The sequence below is a fragment of the Micromesistius poutassou genome (genome assembly GCF_964030765.1).
Source record: "Micromesistius poutassou genome assembly, chromosome: 9".
NCBI classification, from domain to species: domain Eukaryota; kingdom Metazoa; phylum Chordata; class Actinopteri; order Gadiformes; family Gadidae; genus Micromesistius; species Micromesistius poutassou.
Window position 1 is genome coordinate 59,473 of NC_140279.1, and position 16,971 is coordinate 76,443.

Sequence of the window (16,971 nt, forward strand, 5' to 3'; positions counted from 1 at the left end):
GGGCTTCGCGGGCGTGATGAAGGCGCTGTACGAGTCGGGGGTCCTGGACTGTGCCACCTACGTAGCCGGGCTCTCTGGATCCACATGGTCATACGCACACACACACACACGCGCGCGCGCATGCACGCACACACGCATGCACGCACGCACGCACGCATGCACGCATGCACGCACACACGCATGCACGCATGCACGTCCACATGCACGCACTCACACAAACCACACACACACACCAATACCCTTGCACACGTTCGCAATCTCTCTCTCCACACACACATACTGGTTCTCCTTGCTGTATTTCAGGAATGATTCAGCCCATGTATGACTGTTCAGCCCTAAATGCCGTGACAGTATCACTTAGCTCTGGATTAATGCGTTTTTACAGGATGTAGATCGATTCAACCACTGAGTGAGGAAGAAAGAGGGCATTTCTGTCTCTCTCGCTCTTTCTTTCGCATGCACGCACGCACGCACGCACGCACGCACGCATGCACGCGCATGCACATGCACGCACTCACACAAACCACACACACACCAATACCCTTGCACACGTTCGCAATCTCTCTCTCCACACACACACACTGGCTCTCCTTGCTGTATTTCAGGAATGCTTCAGCCCATGTATGACTGTTCAGCCCTAAATGCCGTGACAGTATCACTTAGCTCTGGCTGAATGCGTTGTTACAGGATGTAGATCGATTCAACCACTGAGTGAGTAAGAAAGAGAGCATTTCTGTCTCTCTCGCTCTTTCTTTCGCGCTCTCTCTTATCACGCTTCCCTTAGTGTTCAGCTAATTTGCATATGCTGACATTATTGTTCTTGGATACAAGAAGAATTCCACGGTTTGTCCATGATGCAGTAGCCTGGCTTGTTTAGATCTGATAGTTGACGCCACTTGGCAACAGCTCCTACAGTGTTTAGCTGTTAGCTATGTGTTGGCTGATTCACGCCTCCTTCATAGCGTTTGATGCCAGAACTTCTCTGTGGTTTGTGCCACCAGAGTTCTGCCAAGACGCTCCCGCAAGGCCTGTCTGTTATCACACGGGGGCTTTATTAAACCACCGTTTAACCACGTAATAACCTAATAATTTATGTTTAATAAATTTTCATTTTAGTTCACGATATTACCGGGGAGACGTCACGCTCTGCTATGTTCTAATATAAAGAGAGAGTAGGATTTCATACAAGATGTTGCTGCAACATCATGCAACATTTCCTAGTTTTTCATGAGAAAAACTAGGAAATGTCCGACCCTTGGTGCAGGGTTTGTGCTGCCATTGGTCCGATTCGGAAAAGGTTCTCTTCTAGTCGAGTATACACACTCTGTTCAGGCACTTCACTCTTACATCAAACACAGAGAGTGTGACCTCCTCCTGAGCTCCCCCTGGCCTCCCCTTTCCTGTCTCCCCTTCCTGTCCTGTCTCTCCCCCTGCAGGTACACGTCTCTGCTCTACTCCCCCCCCACCCCCCTGACCTCCCCCTTTGTCTCTCCCCCCCCCTGCAGGTACATGTCCACGCTCTACTCCCACCCAGAGTTCCCGGCCAAGGGCCCGGCGGACATCAACCCGGAGCTGATGAAGAGCGTGAGCAGCAACCCGCTGAGGCTGCTGCTGCCCCAGCACCTCAGCAGCTACGTCCAGGCGCTGTGGACCAAGAAGGCGGCCGGCCAGCCCGTCACCTTCACCGACATCTTCGGCATGCTCATCGGAGAGACGCTGGTCCGCGGGGTGAGCTCCCGCTGGTTTCCCTCCCTTCCCCGCCCGCTCCGCCGTCTCCCTCCCTGACGACATGACGACTGTCGGGCTTTGGAGGAACTCTTTAGAGGCGGACTAGCCTCTGAAATGCTCCTCGTGTTCTCTCTCCCGTTTCCTGTACGTCTGCACAAGTCTTCATTTCCTGTGGCGCCTGCTGTGGCTGACCTCGCTCTCTTCCTCGCGCTCTCATTCTGGCACTGCTCTCTTACTGCTCACTGTTCTCTCTCTGTTCTCTGTCTGTTCTCCCAATGTTTCTCAAAAACATGACCTAGTATTAACATATATGTATATATGATATAATAAATATATACAAATGCTTCAGCAGGAAACTGTTTTGGAGAAACAGATTATTGTTGCCTAAATGTTGTCATTAGCAACAACATCTATTTTATATCGTATACATAACGACAGTTCTGAAAGATGGATCTCTCTGTCCCTCTCTCCCTCCCTTCTCTCTCTACTGACACACGCACACACACACACACACACACACACACACACGCACACACACGCACACGCACACACACACACACACACACGCACACACACGCACACACGCGCACACACACACACACACTCCCCCACACACACGCACACACACACACACACGCACACGCACGCACACACGCACACACGCACACACACACACACACGCACACACACGCACACACACACGCACACACACACACACACACACACACACACGCACACACGCACACACGCACACACGCACACACACGCACACACACACACACACACACACACACACACCCACGCACACACACACACACACACACACACACACACACACGCACACACACACTCCCGCACACGCACACACGCACACACACACACACACACACACACACACACACACACTCCCACACACACACACACACACACACACACACACACACACACACACTCCCACACACATAACCCTGTGTGTTCAGAGGATGGACTCCACGCTGACGGACATGCAGCAGAAGCTGGCCGAGGCGCAGTGCCCGCTGCCCCTCTTCACCTGCCTCCACGTCAAGCCCGACGTGTCCGAGCTCATGTTTGCAGGCGAGTCCGTAGTTAACAATCCCACTGATACCGGAGGAAGTAACCGCACAATGAATTGAATGTTAATCGAAATTTAGATTTTGGCCTCTGCAATTATCCAATCGTTTTGCAATTAATTGATTAAAAAAAATAAAGTTAGTTATGTTTAAGTTAATTAAACATAAATAAATCTGATTTTTAAATACAGTATATCTATTTTTGTCATGCGGGTGCAGCCCCAGCTGCTGTCGCCTCCAACCAGAGCTCATATCCAATCACGGAGCAGAGCGTATTTCTCTGGAAAAGGACAAAGGATAAATTTCTGTGGAATGACACCGGGCTTGTTGATAAATACCTCATACCTCCTGAAGGCTCCCTTCAGTGAGCACAATAGCGTGAGCGCTGCTGACTCAGTGCCGCCGTGACGTGAGTGTGGGGAAGCTGAGCGCTGGCGCCCCCTCCTATCTGAGGCAGAGCGGACCTCCCACTGGGACGGGCACAAAACCATCGGCTCAAATGGGACTATTATGTGTGTCTGCACACAGAATATCATTATTTCAATGATATGTATTTGAAATTAGGGCTGCAACCAACGACTCATTTTAATAGTCGACTAGTCACCGACTATTGAAACGATTAGTCGACTAATCGGATAATTATTAAATTTTTCTTAAATTTTGCATGAGGTTGCTTTAATTATGTGGCAAATTATAATAAACACAAGATATTATATTATCTCAGTTATCCACTGAGATAATACTTTTATTTGAAAAACAAAACGTATTGGCTTGAATGTTACTTGAATCTTACCGAGGCGAGTCAGACTCCGTTTCGATCAACTGTCCGATGTGCTTTCTCTTTAAATGTTCGTGCATCACCGAGGTGCTGCCGTGATACGCAATTTCAAAATTTGCTTTGCAAACCTTGCAAGTAATCTTTGTGTTCGCCGTATCCAGGCTAAAATGCTCCCAAACGCTCCCAGAAGTTTTGGTACTCGTAGCTGCTGTGTAGGACGCCGCTCCACTATTTCTGTATACGTTACCGCTCGGCAGAGACGCTGTTGCGCATGTGCGACTCTCGGCAGAGATTGTAATGAAGAGAGATGCCTCACTCCGTTGGAAAAACACGTCTGGCGCCAATTGTCGACAATGGAATTCATTGTCGACTATTTCTTTTATCTTTTTTTTTTTTTGACGAATCGTTGCAGCCCTATTTGAAATATAAATATGTATCTTATTTGTATCCAATACATTTAGTATTTTTTATTCCTAAATGACTTGATGTGTGCATGACAAAGACATGAGGTTATCATGTATTTAGCTTATGTTCCTGTTGAGCGTCGGAGTGGGTGGCCTGTCTCCATGCGTGTGGTGACAGAGCCGGCCGTATTCTGGCTGTATTCTCCCTGGTCGCCGCTCTGCCGCCATGAGCTCCAACCCATTCAGATACTAGCTGAATGGGTTAAGGATGGGTTAACCCATGGGTTAATGGGTTAACCCATTCAGCTACTAGCTGAATGGGTTAAGGATGGGTTAACCCATGGGTTAATGGGTTAACCCATTCAGCTACTAACCCATTCAGCTACTAGCTGAATGGGTTAAGTAGAGCAGTTTCCCACCTTTTTTGATTTTAGATGAATTGTTTTTTATTTACTGGTCAAACATGTGGTCGAGGAGTTCAGCATCAAACCACAGACAACCACACACTAACCCCGACACTAGGAGGGGAGATAAGGAGGGCCACTAGGAGGGGAGATAAGGAGGGACACTAGGAGGGGAGATAAGGAGGGACACTAGGAGGGGAGATAAGGAGGGCCACTAGGAGGGGAGATAAGGAGGGACACTAGGAGGGGAGATAAGGAGGGCCACTAGGAGGGGAGATAAGGAGGGACACTAGGAGGGGAGATAAGGAGAGACACTAGGAGGGGAGATAAGGAGGGACACTAGGAGGGGAGATAAGGAGGGCCACTAGGAGGGGAGATAAGGAGGGACACTAGGAGGGGAGATAAGGAGGGACAGGTGAGAACAATCCAGGTGAGGGAGGAGATCACCACTCGGGGGCGGAGTGACGATCCTGAGGAAAGTGAGTCATCCAAAGTAACAGAAACAGAAACAAACAATAACGTGGGCAGCAGGCGAGGCCCGTAAACGGCCTGCTGTTGAGAAGTCGTCACCACATTACAAATGCAGATGATTGTTATGTGTTATGTCTTGCGGTGTTTTGTGGTATTTTGTGGTGTTTTGACTCGAGGCTTTACCCACAGACTGGGTTGAGTTCAGCCCCTATGAAATCGGCATGGCCAAGTACGGAACCTTCATGAGCCCTGACCTGTTCGGAAGCAAGTTCTTCATGGGGTCGGTGGTGAAGAGGTACAAAGAAAACCCTCTGCACTTCCTTATGGGTAAGAAATACGCACGCACGCACGCACGCACCCACACCCACGTACCCACACCCATGTGTGTGTGGAGTTTGGGGGTTGTGGCCATGCACCGATATGACGGGGTTGGGTGGGTGTCTTGTGTGCGTGTAGGCGTGTGGGGCAGTGCCTTCTCCATCCTGTTCAACCGTGTGCTGGGGGTGAAGGACACCTCGGAGGGCAGCACCATGGAGGAGGAGCTGGGTAAGGGTCCGGCCGTCGTCCTCACACGTCACTCACTTTGCATGTTCCTTTTGCACGCCATGGCGATGGAAATGACCCCTTTTTCATGAATGGAGATTCTTTGGAACAGGTGACGCATCTTTACTACAGTTTACATTTACACAATCCCTTTTGTGTCACTGCATTGCGTCAAACCCTTTGTTGTCCGATGAGGTTAGGGTTAGGAGAGTCCAGTTGTAAGGTGTTGGGTGTCAGACAATGACATTTTGTTGTGATGTGTAAACATTCACACATGCACGACGCTACAACGCAACGTCACACAATACTACATGCAGTACATTCATCAGTAGGTTTGAGGGTCTGGTTTGAGGGTTTGAGGGTCTGGTTCTCATGTGTGTGAGTCATTTCAATAAAGAGGATGTTGTTGTTTATTTTAATATAATTAGACGAGAAAATCCTCGAATTCCAACAATGTGAATGTAGTCATGCACGATGAAAGCCGTGTTGTAGAAGCCCGTGCAGGGTGTGAATCCCTGGTAACGCTCTGTGTGTACGCTTGTCCCCACAGAACAGATCAGGCCTCAGCACATCGTGGGCGAGGACAGCATGGACAACGAGGACAACGAGACGCACACAGGTGAGCGTTGAGGGGGCCCTCGACTTTAAAGGGTCCTCAGTGTACATGTGGTTCAACAGAAAAAGGGAAAACGATACATGTTTATTCAGTCATGGAAGATAATGGAGGTTACAAGCACGATGATCAAGACTGGTTTTACCGGTAAATATTTGTGGTTCACCAATTTCCTTTACACATAAACAGTCTTTGTGTGTTAATCACGATAAGTAACGTAATCAGTCTAGTTTCAGTGTGATGTCATAGTGTTTTTAAGAGCATACAGGTTATGGGTTGAGATAATACAGATGGGCGAAGGCAGGGGCAGAGATAAGGAGCAGAAACAGGACTGCTAGAGAGTTGGTTGTGAAACGGACAAAGGGGGAACCTGTAGGGAATCTGTCTGGTGAGCCCCATGAGGAGAACCACGAGGCAGGAGGTCTGGTCCAGTCGCTCATCGTTCCTTCCATAGTCCACACATGCTTTCAAATGGACTGATTCACAGTGTTATAAATAAGTTGATTCACTGGTTCACAATAACATCCCCGGTCCAAACAGTGTCTGGCTGTAGAGTTGTTCCCATAAACACACACTTTACACACTTTGGGCATTCCCTTTGAATACTTCCTTTGAATAAGGAAATGTTTACAGGAGGAAGTGAAATCAATTCCTTTGCTGATGTCTCTTACTACTATGCTCATAGCTTACGGTCACAACAGACACGCCTTCAGTCTGACGGGCCAATAGGACGGCAGCGTGGGAGGGCTCTGCTGAATGGTGTGATGAGGGTGAAACTGAGGAATGCACACAACATGATATAGGTCATGATATAGTCTTATCAGATGGGTGTGTCTTATCGGAGATCACTTCCCTTTTTTGGTTTCAACTGGGTGTGTCTTAGAACAAAACGCCCCCCCCCCCCCCCACTCTCCCAGCGGCTCTGGGAGAAGGTGATGCTTCAAAAAAAAAAGTTTTTCGTTTTTTTTTTTCGGTACGTACCGAAATGAAACGTGAGACCCGTACCGAAAAATGTCGGTACGAGTGAGTGTATCGTTACACCCCTAATATCTAGGGTGTGTGTATCTATGTTGTGTGTATCTATGGTGTGTATATCTATGGTGTGTATATCCTGGTGTGTGTGTGTGTGTGTGTGATGTGTGTATCTATGGTGTGTATATCTATGTTGTGTATATCTATGGTGTGTGTATCTATGTTGTGTGTATCTATGGTGTGTATATCTATGTTGTGTATATCTATGTTGTGTATATCTATGTTGTGTATATCTATGGTGTGTGTATCTATGGTGTGTATATCCTGGTGTGTATATCTGTGGTGTGTGTGTGTGATGTGTATATCTATGGTGTGTATATCTATGGTGTGTATATCTATGTTGTGTATATCTATGTTGTGTATATCTATGGTGTGTATATCCTGGTGTGTATATCTGTGGTGTGTGTGTGTGGTGTGTATATCTATGTTGTGTATATCTATGGTGTGTATATCTGTGGTGTGTGTATCTATGGTGTGTGTATCTATGTTGTGTATATCTATGGTGTGTATATCTATGTTGTGTATATCCTGGTGTGTATATCTATGTGGTGTGTGTGTGTGTGTGTGTGTGTGATGTGTGTGTGTGTGTGTGTGTGTGTGAAGGCGGCAGTGAGAACCAGCAGGCGGAGGAGGAGTTCCATCGCCACGCCCAGGCCAGCTGGGGCCAGAGGATGATCACCTCGCTGTTCAGCGACTCGGCCATCTTCAACACGCGGGAGGGCCGCGCCGGCAAGGTGCTCCTCGTGCTCGAACACACGACCTCACCATGAGCCGTTTCTCAATTCGCGTTCTCGTGTGTTCTCGTGTACTTTGCGTTCTCGGTAAACGTCATCAGTGGTAGCCCCAAGCACTGTTCCAATTCCAAGTACGCGAGTACTGTCGTAAAACCCGCGTGTGTTCTCGATGCGTTCTCGACGAGGCCGTTCTACCGAGGACGCATCGGAGGTGACTCGTGTGGACTTGGGACCGTTAAATATCCCAGGATGCATCATCGAGTCCGCTGCTGTTCCAATTGCAGAGTGCGTACTCGCGTTCTCGGAAGTCCGTACTTGAAAGTCCGGACTTGCCAAGTACGTACCTCCAAGTCCGCGAGAACGTAGTCCGCGTACTTGGTATTGAGAAACCGCCATTGTGTTGCTGTGAAAATGAGCCTTTTTTTGATTGGCCGTGAGTAAGTCGGCCCCCGCCCACCTGACCTGATGAAAGACGCTACAGGTGTTAAAAAGGGGGAGGAGCCTCCGTTGAGTCTGGTCCGACAGGTGAGGTGTGGGGTTGAGAGTAGGGCTGCTGCCGCTCGATTATGGAAGAAATCGTAATCACGATTATTTTTGGTCAATATTGAAATCTCGATTAGTCAAAGGATTATTTTTGAGTTTGAAAACGTGACGCGTTTATTCATAATTTCTCTCCAAAAAAAAACACTTTGTAAATGAGAACTTTGAAAGTTCCCCTTAAAAAATATACACAAAATGGTAAAATAGAAAATAATGTCCAGATATGAATCCAGCTGTTCTGCAATTTCTATTAAAAAAAAATCTATATATATTTTTTTATTTTTTATTAAATTGTTTCAACTCGATTATATTAGTTTGGTGATCGTTTCACTCTGAAATCGAAATCGCGATCAAAATTCGATTAATCGCCCAGCCCTAGGTGAGAGGCTATAAACCGTGACACTCGAGCAAAGCTATTATTATCTACAAAGAGCCATGAACCAATCACACCGGGACACAGAGCACATGGGAGTAGTATGAAGGGACGTTCATTCATTAGATAAACCCGTTAGATACAAGAGGAAAGCACCACGCATGTTGGACTGATGGCCAAATAGTTTGATTTGGATTGTAGACGTATCTGTTTTAATCTTTTCTAAGGTTTATTTGATCTAGTCTAGACCAAACTCTAACTAAACTAGACCAAACTAAACTAAAGTAAAATTATCTAATCTAATCTAACCAAACCTGTCGAATATAGTCTAGTCTTTCTCAACCAGTGTTTTTCAATCTGTGGTATATAATAATAAATAATATAATAATATAATAATAATTGAAAGTTGAACGTTTTGGAAAACCTTGAAACGACCTATACTAAATGTAGTCTACTGTAACACCATCATAACCAAGGTCGATCTAATGTAATACACACATATATAACCTGATCTAGTAACATGTTATCTGAGTACAACACTTCAAGAGCATTGCAATTAAGTACGGAATTCCATTTGATGGACCCATCTCACCATGAACAATTTGATGGTGACCAATCAGCTGTCGGCCTGTGTGCCCCCCCCCCCCCCCAGGTCCATAACTTCATGCTGGGCCTGGCCCTGAACACCAACATCCCCTACTCGCCCTTCAACGAGTTCTTCTGCAACGGCACCACCCCGGAGGATGAGGTGGACGCTGTCACCGGTGAGCGCTGACCTCTGACCTCTGTGGAGCACTTCATCTTCTGCTCTTCACCCCCTCCTGGTGCACATCGTAGCAGTAGATGAAACCACCTTCTGCACACATCTTTATTTAAATTCGACCGGATGTAATAAGTAACCAACCAGGCTCCTTGTGGCTAAACGGAACAGGATGCAGAATGAAAAGCAGCCGTTGTAGCAGTATGATTTTAACACAATGATTTAGTTTCTTCCATTTCCCTCGCAGGCTTAAGAAAGGCTTATCTTATCTTAGGCGCTCGGTCGTTTCAAAGTGTTTCACAGAAGTGTTGCAGACGTTCACCCTGACGTAATGTTCTCCCAGACCCCGATGAGTTTGTGCGTATCTACGAGCCTCTGGACGTGAAGAGCAAAAAGATCCACGTGGTGGACAGCGGCCTGACCTACAACCTGCCCTTCCCCCTCATCCTGCGGCCGCAGCGGGGCGTCGACCTCATCATCTCCTTCGACTTCTCGGCGCGGCCCAGCGACTCCAGCCCGCCCTTCAAGGTGCGTCCTACTGGGTGGATGTTCTCCAGCGCTGACTCAGGCTGCAGGGCAGCGCTGTGTGTGTTGGCGTTACCTTTCTTTTCGTGTGTTCGGCCCAAAGCACACAGCTGTTTTCGGGAAAGACGCAAAAAATAATGTTTTTTCCGATTCTAGAGTCCCACGCGGAGCAGGCCAAAGAAAACCTCCGTTCAGGGTCCAAGGGCTTTGCTCCGCTGGCAGTAATACGAGCCTCTCTTTGGGCCGTGCTACAAACATGAAGTGCAGTTCCTGCTGTGTGCTTTGGGTTGAGGGGAGGCGACAGTGTGTGAGTGGGTTAAATCAACACTGGCGTCTTCCCAAACCGTAATGTTTCAGGAGCTTCTACTGGCAGAGAAGTGGGCTCGGATGAACAAGATGCCTTTCCCCAAGATCGACCCCAAGGTTCTGGACCGCGAGGGTCTGAAGGAATGCTACGTCTTCAAGCCCAGGAAGGGCGAGAGGAACTGCCCCACGGTCATCCACTTCGTCCTGGTCAACATCAACTTCAGGAAATTCAAGGCCCCCGGTAAGTTTCACATGAGCTCTGGAAAAGTCGATGTGTGGCTAGGGAAAATGTGGCAATTTGGGGCAGCGGATATAATTATGGTCTGTCCTGCAGCGCTGAGGCATGCCCTCCTCACTGCTGATTCCGGTATCTCTCTTTATTTGGTCACTGCATTCCTCTTTGGTACATCACAGAGGTCACGTGGTGAAAGTCATGTGTCTGTATGTATATACTAGTATGTGTATGCTTGTATATACGTGTGTGTGCGTGTGTGTGCGTGTGTGTGTGTGCATGTGTGTGCGTGTGTGCGTGCGTGTGTGTGCGTGTGTGTGTGTGCGTGTGTGTGCGTGTGTGTGCGTGCGTGTGTGTGTGTGTGGCCAGGTGCAGTGCAGAAAGTCTCACTGCACTGAGGATAAACAGAGCATAAATCCTCCGCATTCACAGACGGAGGGAGTAGGGAAGGCCAGGAATGCTGCAACGGGGAATGCTTTTTCCTAACACTATATCTTCCCTGTCTCAATCTTGATGGCTGTTATTTCAATGATAATCATTTAAACTGACAAATAATGTGTTTCCGGTGATGAGGTACAGATGTGAAGATTGAATCTGGCGTAAGTTATTTTTCATTAAATTGACCAGACATGAGACATGGATCATTTTAACATCCAGGTATTAATGATTACGTTTTACTGGAAGGCAGCTAAAGGAAAAATAGCTCTCAACTTCCACACAGGATTCCCTTTCATGATAAATATGCCAGTCCATATTTGGTCCACGCTCGCTCCCTCCCTCCCTCCCTCCCTCACATTTAAATCCTTACCATAGCCTGGGTTAATGCCATGTGATTCACTTCACTGTGGCTACATTTAATGTCTACCACTGTCGTTACTTCTACTCTTCTACTAGGATTTCAAAATGGTCCCTAATGTAACGACTCTCCTTGATAACGTGGACCAATCACTGTCGGGTTGTTGAGATGTGTCCGTTACGTCCATTATTCCTAAAGTGTTCATAAGTGGGCGGCATTATCTCAGGAGGTAGAGCGGGTCGGCTGGTAACCGCAAGGTTGCTGGTTCGATCCCCGGCTCCTCCTCCTCCTAGCGGAGTGTGGAGGTGTCCCCTGAGCGAGACGCCCTCACCCTGACTGCTCCTGCGCCCCTGCGTGGCTGACTCCGCCGTCGGTGTGTGAATGTGTGCATGAATGAATGAATGGGTGAATGTCAGTCCACACTGTAAAGCGCTTTGGATAAAAGAGCTTTATATAAATGAGGACCGTTTAAGTGGCCACGGCAGGCCAGGGATAGTGAGGGGCTCCTGTCTGTGTACCGTACACTGGGTCCTAGGTTGGGTCCTAGGTCCTATACACTGGGTCCTAGGTTGGGTCCTAGGTCCTATACACTGGGTCCTAGGTTGGGTCCTAGGTCCTATACACTGGGTCCTAGGTTGGGTCCTAGGTCCTATACACTGGGTCCTAGGTTGGGTCCTAGGTCCTATACACTGGGTCCTAGGTTGGGTCCTAGGTCCTATACACTGGGTCCTAGGTTGGGTCCTAGGTCCTATACACTGGGTCCTAGGTTGGGTCCTAGGTCCTATACACTGGGTCCTAGGTTGGGTCCTAGGTCCTATACACTGGGTCCTAGGTTGGGTCCTAGGTCCTATACACTGGGTCCTAGGTCCTATACACTGGGTCCTAGGTTGGGTCCTAGGTCCTATACACTGGGTCCTAGGTTGGGTCCTAGGTCCTATACACTGGGTCCTAGGTCCTATACACTGGGTCCTAGGTTGGGTCCTAGGTCCTATACACTGGGTCCTAGGTTGGGTCCTAGGTCCTATACACTGGGTCCTCGGTTGGGTCCTAGGTCCTATACACTGGGTCCTAGGTCCTATACACTGGGTCCTAGGTTGGGTCCTAGGTCCTATACACTGGGTCCTAGGTTGGGTCCTAGGTCCTATACACTGGGTCCTAGGTTGGGTCCTAGGTCCTATACACTGGGTCCTAGGTCCTATACACTGGGTCCTAGGTCCTATACACTGGGTCCTAGGTTGGGTCCTAGGTCCTATACACTGGGTCCTAGGTCCTATACACTGGGTCCTAGGTCCTATACACTGGGTCCTAGGTCCTATACACTGGGTCCTAGGTTGGGTCCTAGGTCCTATACACTGGGTCCTAGGTCCTATACACTGGGTCCTAGGTTGGGTCCTAGGTCCTATACACTGGGTCCTAGGTCCTATACACTGGGTCCTAGGTTGGGTTCTAGGTCCTATACACTGGGTCCTAGGTCCTATACACTGGGTCCTAGGTTGGGTCCTAGGTCCTATACACTGGGTCCTAGGTTGGGTCCTAGGTCCTATACACTGGGTCCTAGGTTGGGTCCTAGGTCCTATACACTGGGTCCTAGGTTGGGTCCTAGGTCCTATACACTGGGTCCTAGGTTGTTGTTTGAGGAGCGCTCTGTGGTTTGTGTCTGAAGGGGTCCCCAGGGAGACGGAGAAGGAGAAGGAGTACTCCGACTTTGACATCTTCGACGACCCGGAGACGCCCTACTCCACGTTCAACTTCCAGTACCCCAACCAGGCCTTCTCCCAGCTGCACGACCTCATGGAGTTCAACACACTCAACAACCTGGAGGTGAGGAGGGGGGGGGCAGACCTCTCTGTCTGGGTGGGGGGGGATGCAGTCTGCTGCAGACGCACAGAGCCCATTAGAGGCCCTCGTTGTATCATAATAAGTTATTATGATACAACGTCAAACGATTAAAATATTTAATCACGATTAATCGCATTAATGTCATAGTTAACTCGCGATTAATCGGGGGGTGGGGGCAGACCTCTCCATCTGGGTAGGGGAGGGGGGATGCAGTCTGCTGCAGACGCACAGAGCCCATTAGAGGCCCTCGTTGTATCATAATAACTAGTGCTGTCAAACGATTAAAATATTTAATCGCGATTAATCGCATTAATGTCACAGTTAACTCGCGATTAATCGGGGGGGGGCAGACCTCTCTGTCTGGGTGGGGGGGGGGATGCGGTCTGCTGCAGACGCACAGAGCCCATTAGAGGCCCTTGTTGTATCATAATAACTAGTGCTGTCAAACGATTAAAATATTTAATCGCGATTAATCGCATTAATGTCATAATTAACTCGCGATTAATTGGAATTAATCACACACTTTTATCTATTCTAAGGGGCCATCCACATGGAGACGTTTTTCGGTTTAAACGCAGATGCCGATCGTCCAAACAAATCCTGTAAACGCATCGCATGCAAACGAACTTTACTGAAACCTGGTCCCAGGGTGAAAAAATTCACAAACTAAGCCCTTGAGTGTTCGTTTGGACGGCCAACACGCATACTTGCGTTTCGATGATGTCACCGCCACACCCCTCGAGCGTAACCTCTTGTAACCCGTGACGACGTCTCATAACAACAACAATGGCAGACTACATGCTCGTGTTCCTGCTGGAGAAGATATTGTGCCTATTAGGGTTACTATTGCAAAATATTATATATATATATATATAATAATATAATATTATAATATTCTATTCTTCGCTACAGGAGCCATCGTCATGTTCTTCTCATTCAGTTTATTTTCTTTCCGGTGAATTTCTAAAACTGAAACAGCGCCACCTATACGCCTGGAATATGAAGTAGCGTGTTGAGTCGTATTGAGATGGATCAGTTTGGACGCAAATGTTCTTGATACGATGCCAGGGAAAACGGGGGAAAAAAAGATAGTTTTGGTACGTGTGGACTTGGCCTAAATGTCCCTTGATTTCTTTTTGTCCCATTATTTTTTCTCATTTTAATGCTCTTATCAACATGGAAAAGTGGATCGGCTTGCTTTGTGTGAATGTTATTTTATTGAAAACAACGTTGGCATATACTGTAGTGTTCAATTTCACACTAACATTCTCACTTGGAGCAAATCATCTCTCAGACGATGTAACACTGTCCATCAATAATAGGGAAAAAATAAAACGTTAATCTTGCCTTAAAAAAATGAACGCCGTTAAAATGGGTTTGCGTTAACGCCGTTAATACCGCGTTTAACTGACAGCACTAGTAATAACACAAAGAAAGGTAGAAAGATGTGTACGATATAATGAGGATGAGGAGTACGATGATGATGACGATGAGCCAGAGGAGGTAAAGGACCAGAAGGATGATCAGAGAAAAGTTTGCTCTTCCGTGGGATTCTAGTATTCAATCTCCATATGTAAGGGCGACGGGTATTCAACAGCACACACACACACACACACACACACACACACACACACACACACACACACACACACAGGTTCTCCTGTAACTGTCATTTGGCCGAGCTTTGGCGTGACCACTGTGACCTTCATGCGTGTGCGCTATGGATCTATGTCGCGGTCCCTCCCCGGTCGTGACAGCATGTTCCCGGGTCACCTGAGCAGGGCGTGGCCCTGTCACCGGAGCGCGGTGTGAAAGGGTTTCTTACGTTCCTCTAGGAGCTCTGAATGTCACGTTCCGTACGCAACAGAGCGCGCTCAGTGTTTGGACAGTGCAGCCTTGCGTGCGGGCAACAATATAACCTTTACCCAGGAAGCAACACAAAGGCATAAGTGTAGTGTGGGGGGATTAACGTAGAACTACGCACCGGCTGAGCAGCGACAAACAGCAATGATGTCACCGTGTCCCATTTGGACACGTCCGTCCACGCAATGAATACAAGAACTCCAGATACACCGTGAAGGAGGGAGACAGGACATGGCCTACAAACACACACACACACACGCACACACACACATGCACACACGCACGCACAGACACACACACACACACGCACACACACACACACACACGCACACATGCACACACACAAACACACACATGCAGTCCACTCCGTATGTGTGTGTGTGTGTGTGTAACCCCCTGCTGTGTGTTCCAGGTGATAAAGGAGGCCATAAAGGACAGCATCGTGTACCGGAAGGAGAGCCCGGCGCGCTGTGCCGTGTCCCTGTCCCTCAACGAGGTCAAGAACAAGAAGTTCCTGAAGCGCAACATGCCGCCCAGACCCCTCTAGTGACCCCGGGGGGGCCGTGGGGGGGCCGTGGGGGGGCCGTGGGGGGGCCGTAGGGGGACCACCCAGACCCCTCTAGTGACCCCGGGGGGGGGGGGGGGGGGGGGGGCGTGGGGGGGGGGGGGGGGGGGGACCCGCCATAGGGCTGCACTTGATGACACCTAGTGTCGTGTTTAGTATTTTCGTTTTTGGAAAATGTGATGACTTTGTAAACCTTTTCTTTTTTTTTCTGTGTAAAATGTGAAACCCTCAGGAGGCTGAGGTCTGTCAGGTCTGTCAGGTCTGCCTCCTCCTCAGCGTAGCGTCGAGGTCCTGAACCGGTGCCTCACATGCTGGGTGAGTCATCTAAACATGTGGAGCAGTTTAAACATGCAACAGGAGGCTCTCACCCGGGGGTGTGTTTGATGATGGCAACCCCTAAACACACCGAGAGCAACTTAGCCAATACCTCAGACATCTCAGCCATGTTTACTCACCTACAGCAAAGGAGTGCTGCCCCCCCCCTCCCCCCCCCCCGCCTTTATCTGCTGGGTGTGTCTGTCATTAGAAAGCCAATGTTTTATGAAACACAACACGACTGGAAAGCATAGCAACGGTCCCCTCTCCCTCCTGTCCCCTCTCCCTCCTCCACCGTAGAGCCCGTCTCTCTCTCTCTCTCTCTGAGTCCTCTCCTCCTGTCCCCTCTCCCTCCTCCACCGTAGAGCCCGTCTCTCTCTCTCTCTCTCTGAGTCCTCTCCCTCCTGTCCCCTCTCCTTCCTCCACCGTAGAGCCCGTCTCTCTCTCTCTCTCTCTCTCTCTCTCTGAGTCCTCTCCCTGCTGTCCCCACTCCCTCCTCCACCGTAGAGCCTGTCTCTCTCTCTCTCTCTCTGAGTCCTCTCCCTCCTGTCCCCTCTCCCTCCTCCACCGTAGAGCCCGTCTCTCTCTCTCTCTGAGTCCTCTCCCTCCTGTCCCCTCTCCCTCCTCCACCGTAGAGCCTGTCTCTCTCTCTCTCTCTCTGAGTCCTCTCCCTCCTGTCCCCTCTCCCTCCTCCACCGTAGAGCCTCTCTCTCTCTCTCTCTGAGTCCTCTCCCTCCTGTTCCCTCTCCCTCCTCCACCGTAGAGCCCGTCTCTCTCTCTCTCTCTCTGAGTCCTCTCCTCCTGTCCCCTCTCCCTCCTCCACCGTAGAGCCTGTCTCTCTCTCTCTCTCTCTCTGAGTCCTCTCCCTGCTGTCCCCTCAGCAGGGAGGGGGGGGTGGGGGTGATGGTGGAAAGTGTGGCGTGACTTGGCTCTTTGAATACGGCGTCTCAGAGACGAGGAATTGGCGCTGGAGGGGAATTCTGTAGACACTACACCTCCACGGAGGAGGAACCTGACACCCAGCCTCTCCCAGTGGGTGCCCCGGGCCACCGGGTGGAA

The 16,971-nt window shown here is 49.1% G+C and overlaps 1 protein-coding gene across 1 annotated transcript; it reads left to right on the forward strand.

Moving 5' to 3' along the window:
- Positions 1 to 6: 6 nt before the first annotated feature.
- LOC311353564 (cytosolic phospholipase A2-like) lies at positions 7 to 15,579 on the forward strand (the record flags this gene model as incomplete). Its single annotated transcript, XM_084473483.1, has 12 exons — positions 7 to 87; positions 1,506 to 1,728; positions 2,709 to 2,823; positions 5,066 to 5,203; positions 5,333 to 5,422; positions 5,970 to 6,038; positions 7,668 to 7,798; positions 9,364 to 9,475; positions 9,815 to 9,999; positions 10,354 to 10,543; positions 12,994 to 13,151; positions 15,445 to 15,579. The coding sequence occupies exons 1-12, from the start codon at positions 17 to 19 to the stop codon at positions 15,577 to 15,579; spliced, it is 1,617 nt and encodes a 538-aa protein (XP_084329609.1). The 5' UTR covers positions 7 to 16.
- Positions 15,580 to 16,971: the final 1,392 nt, after the last annotated feature.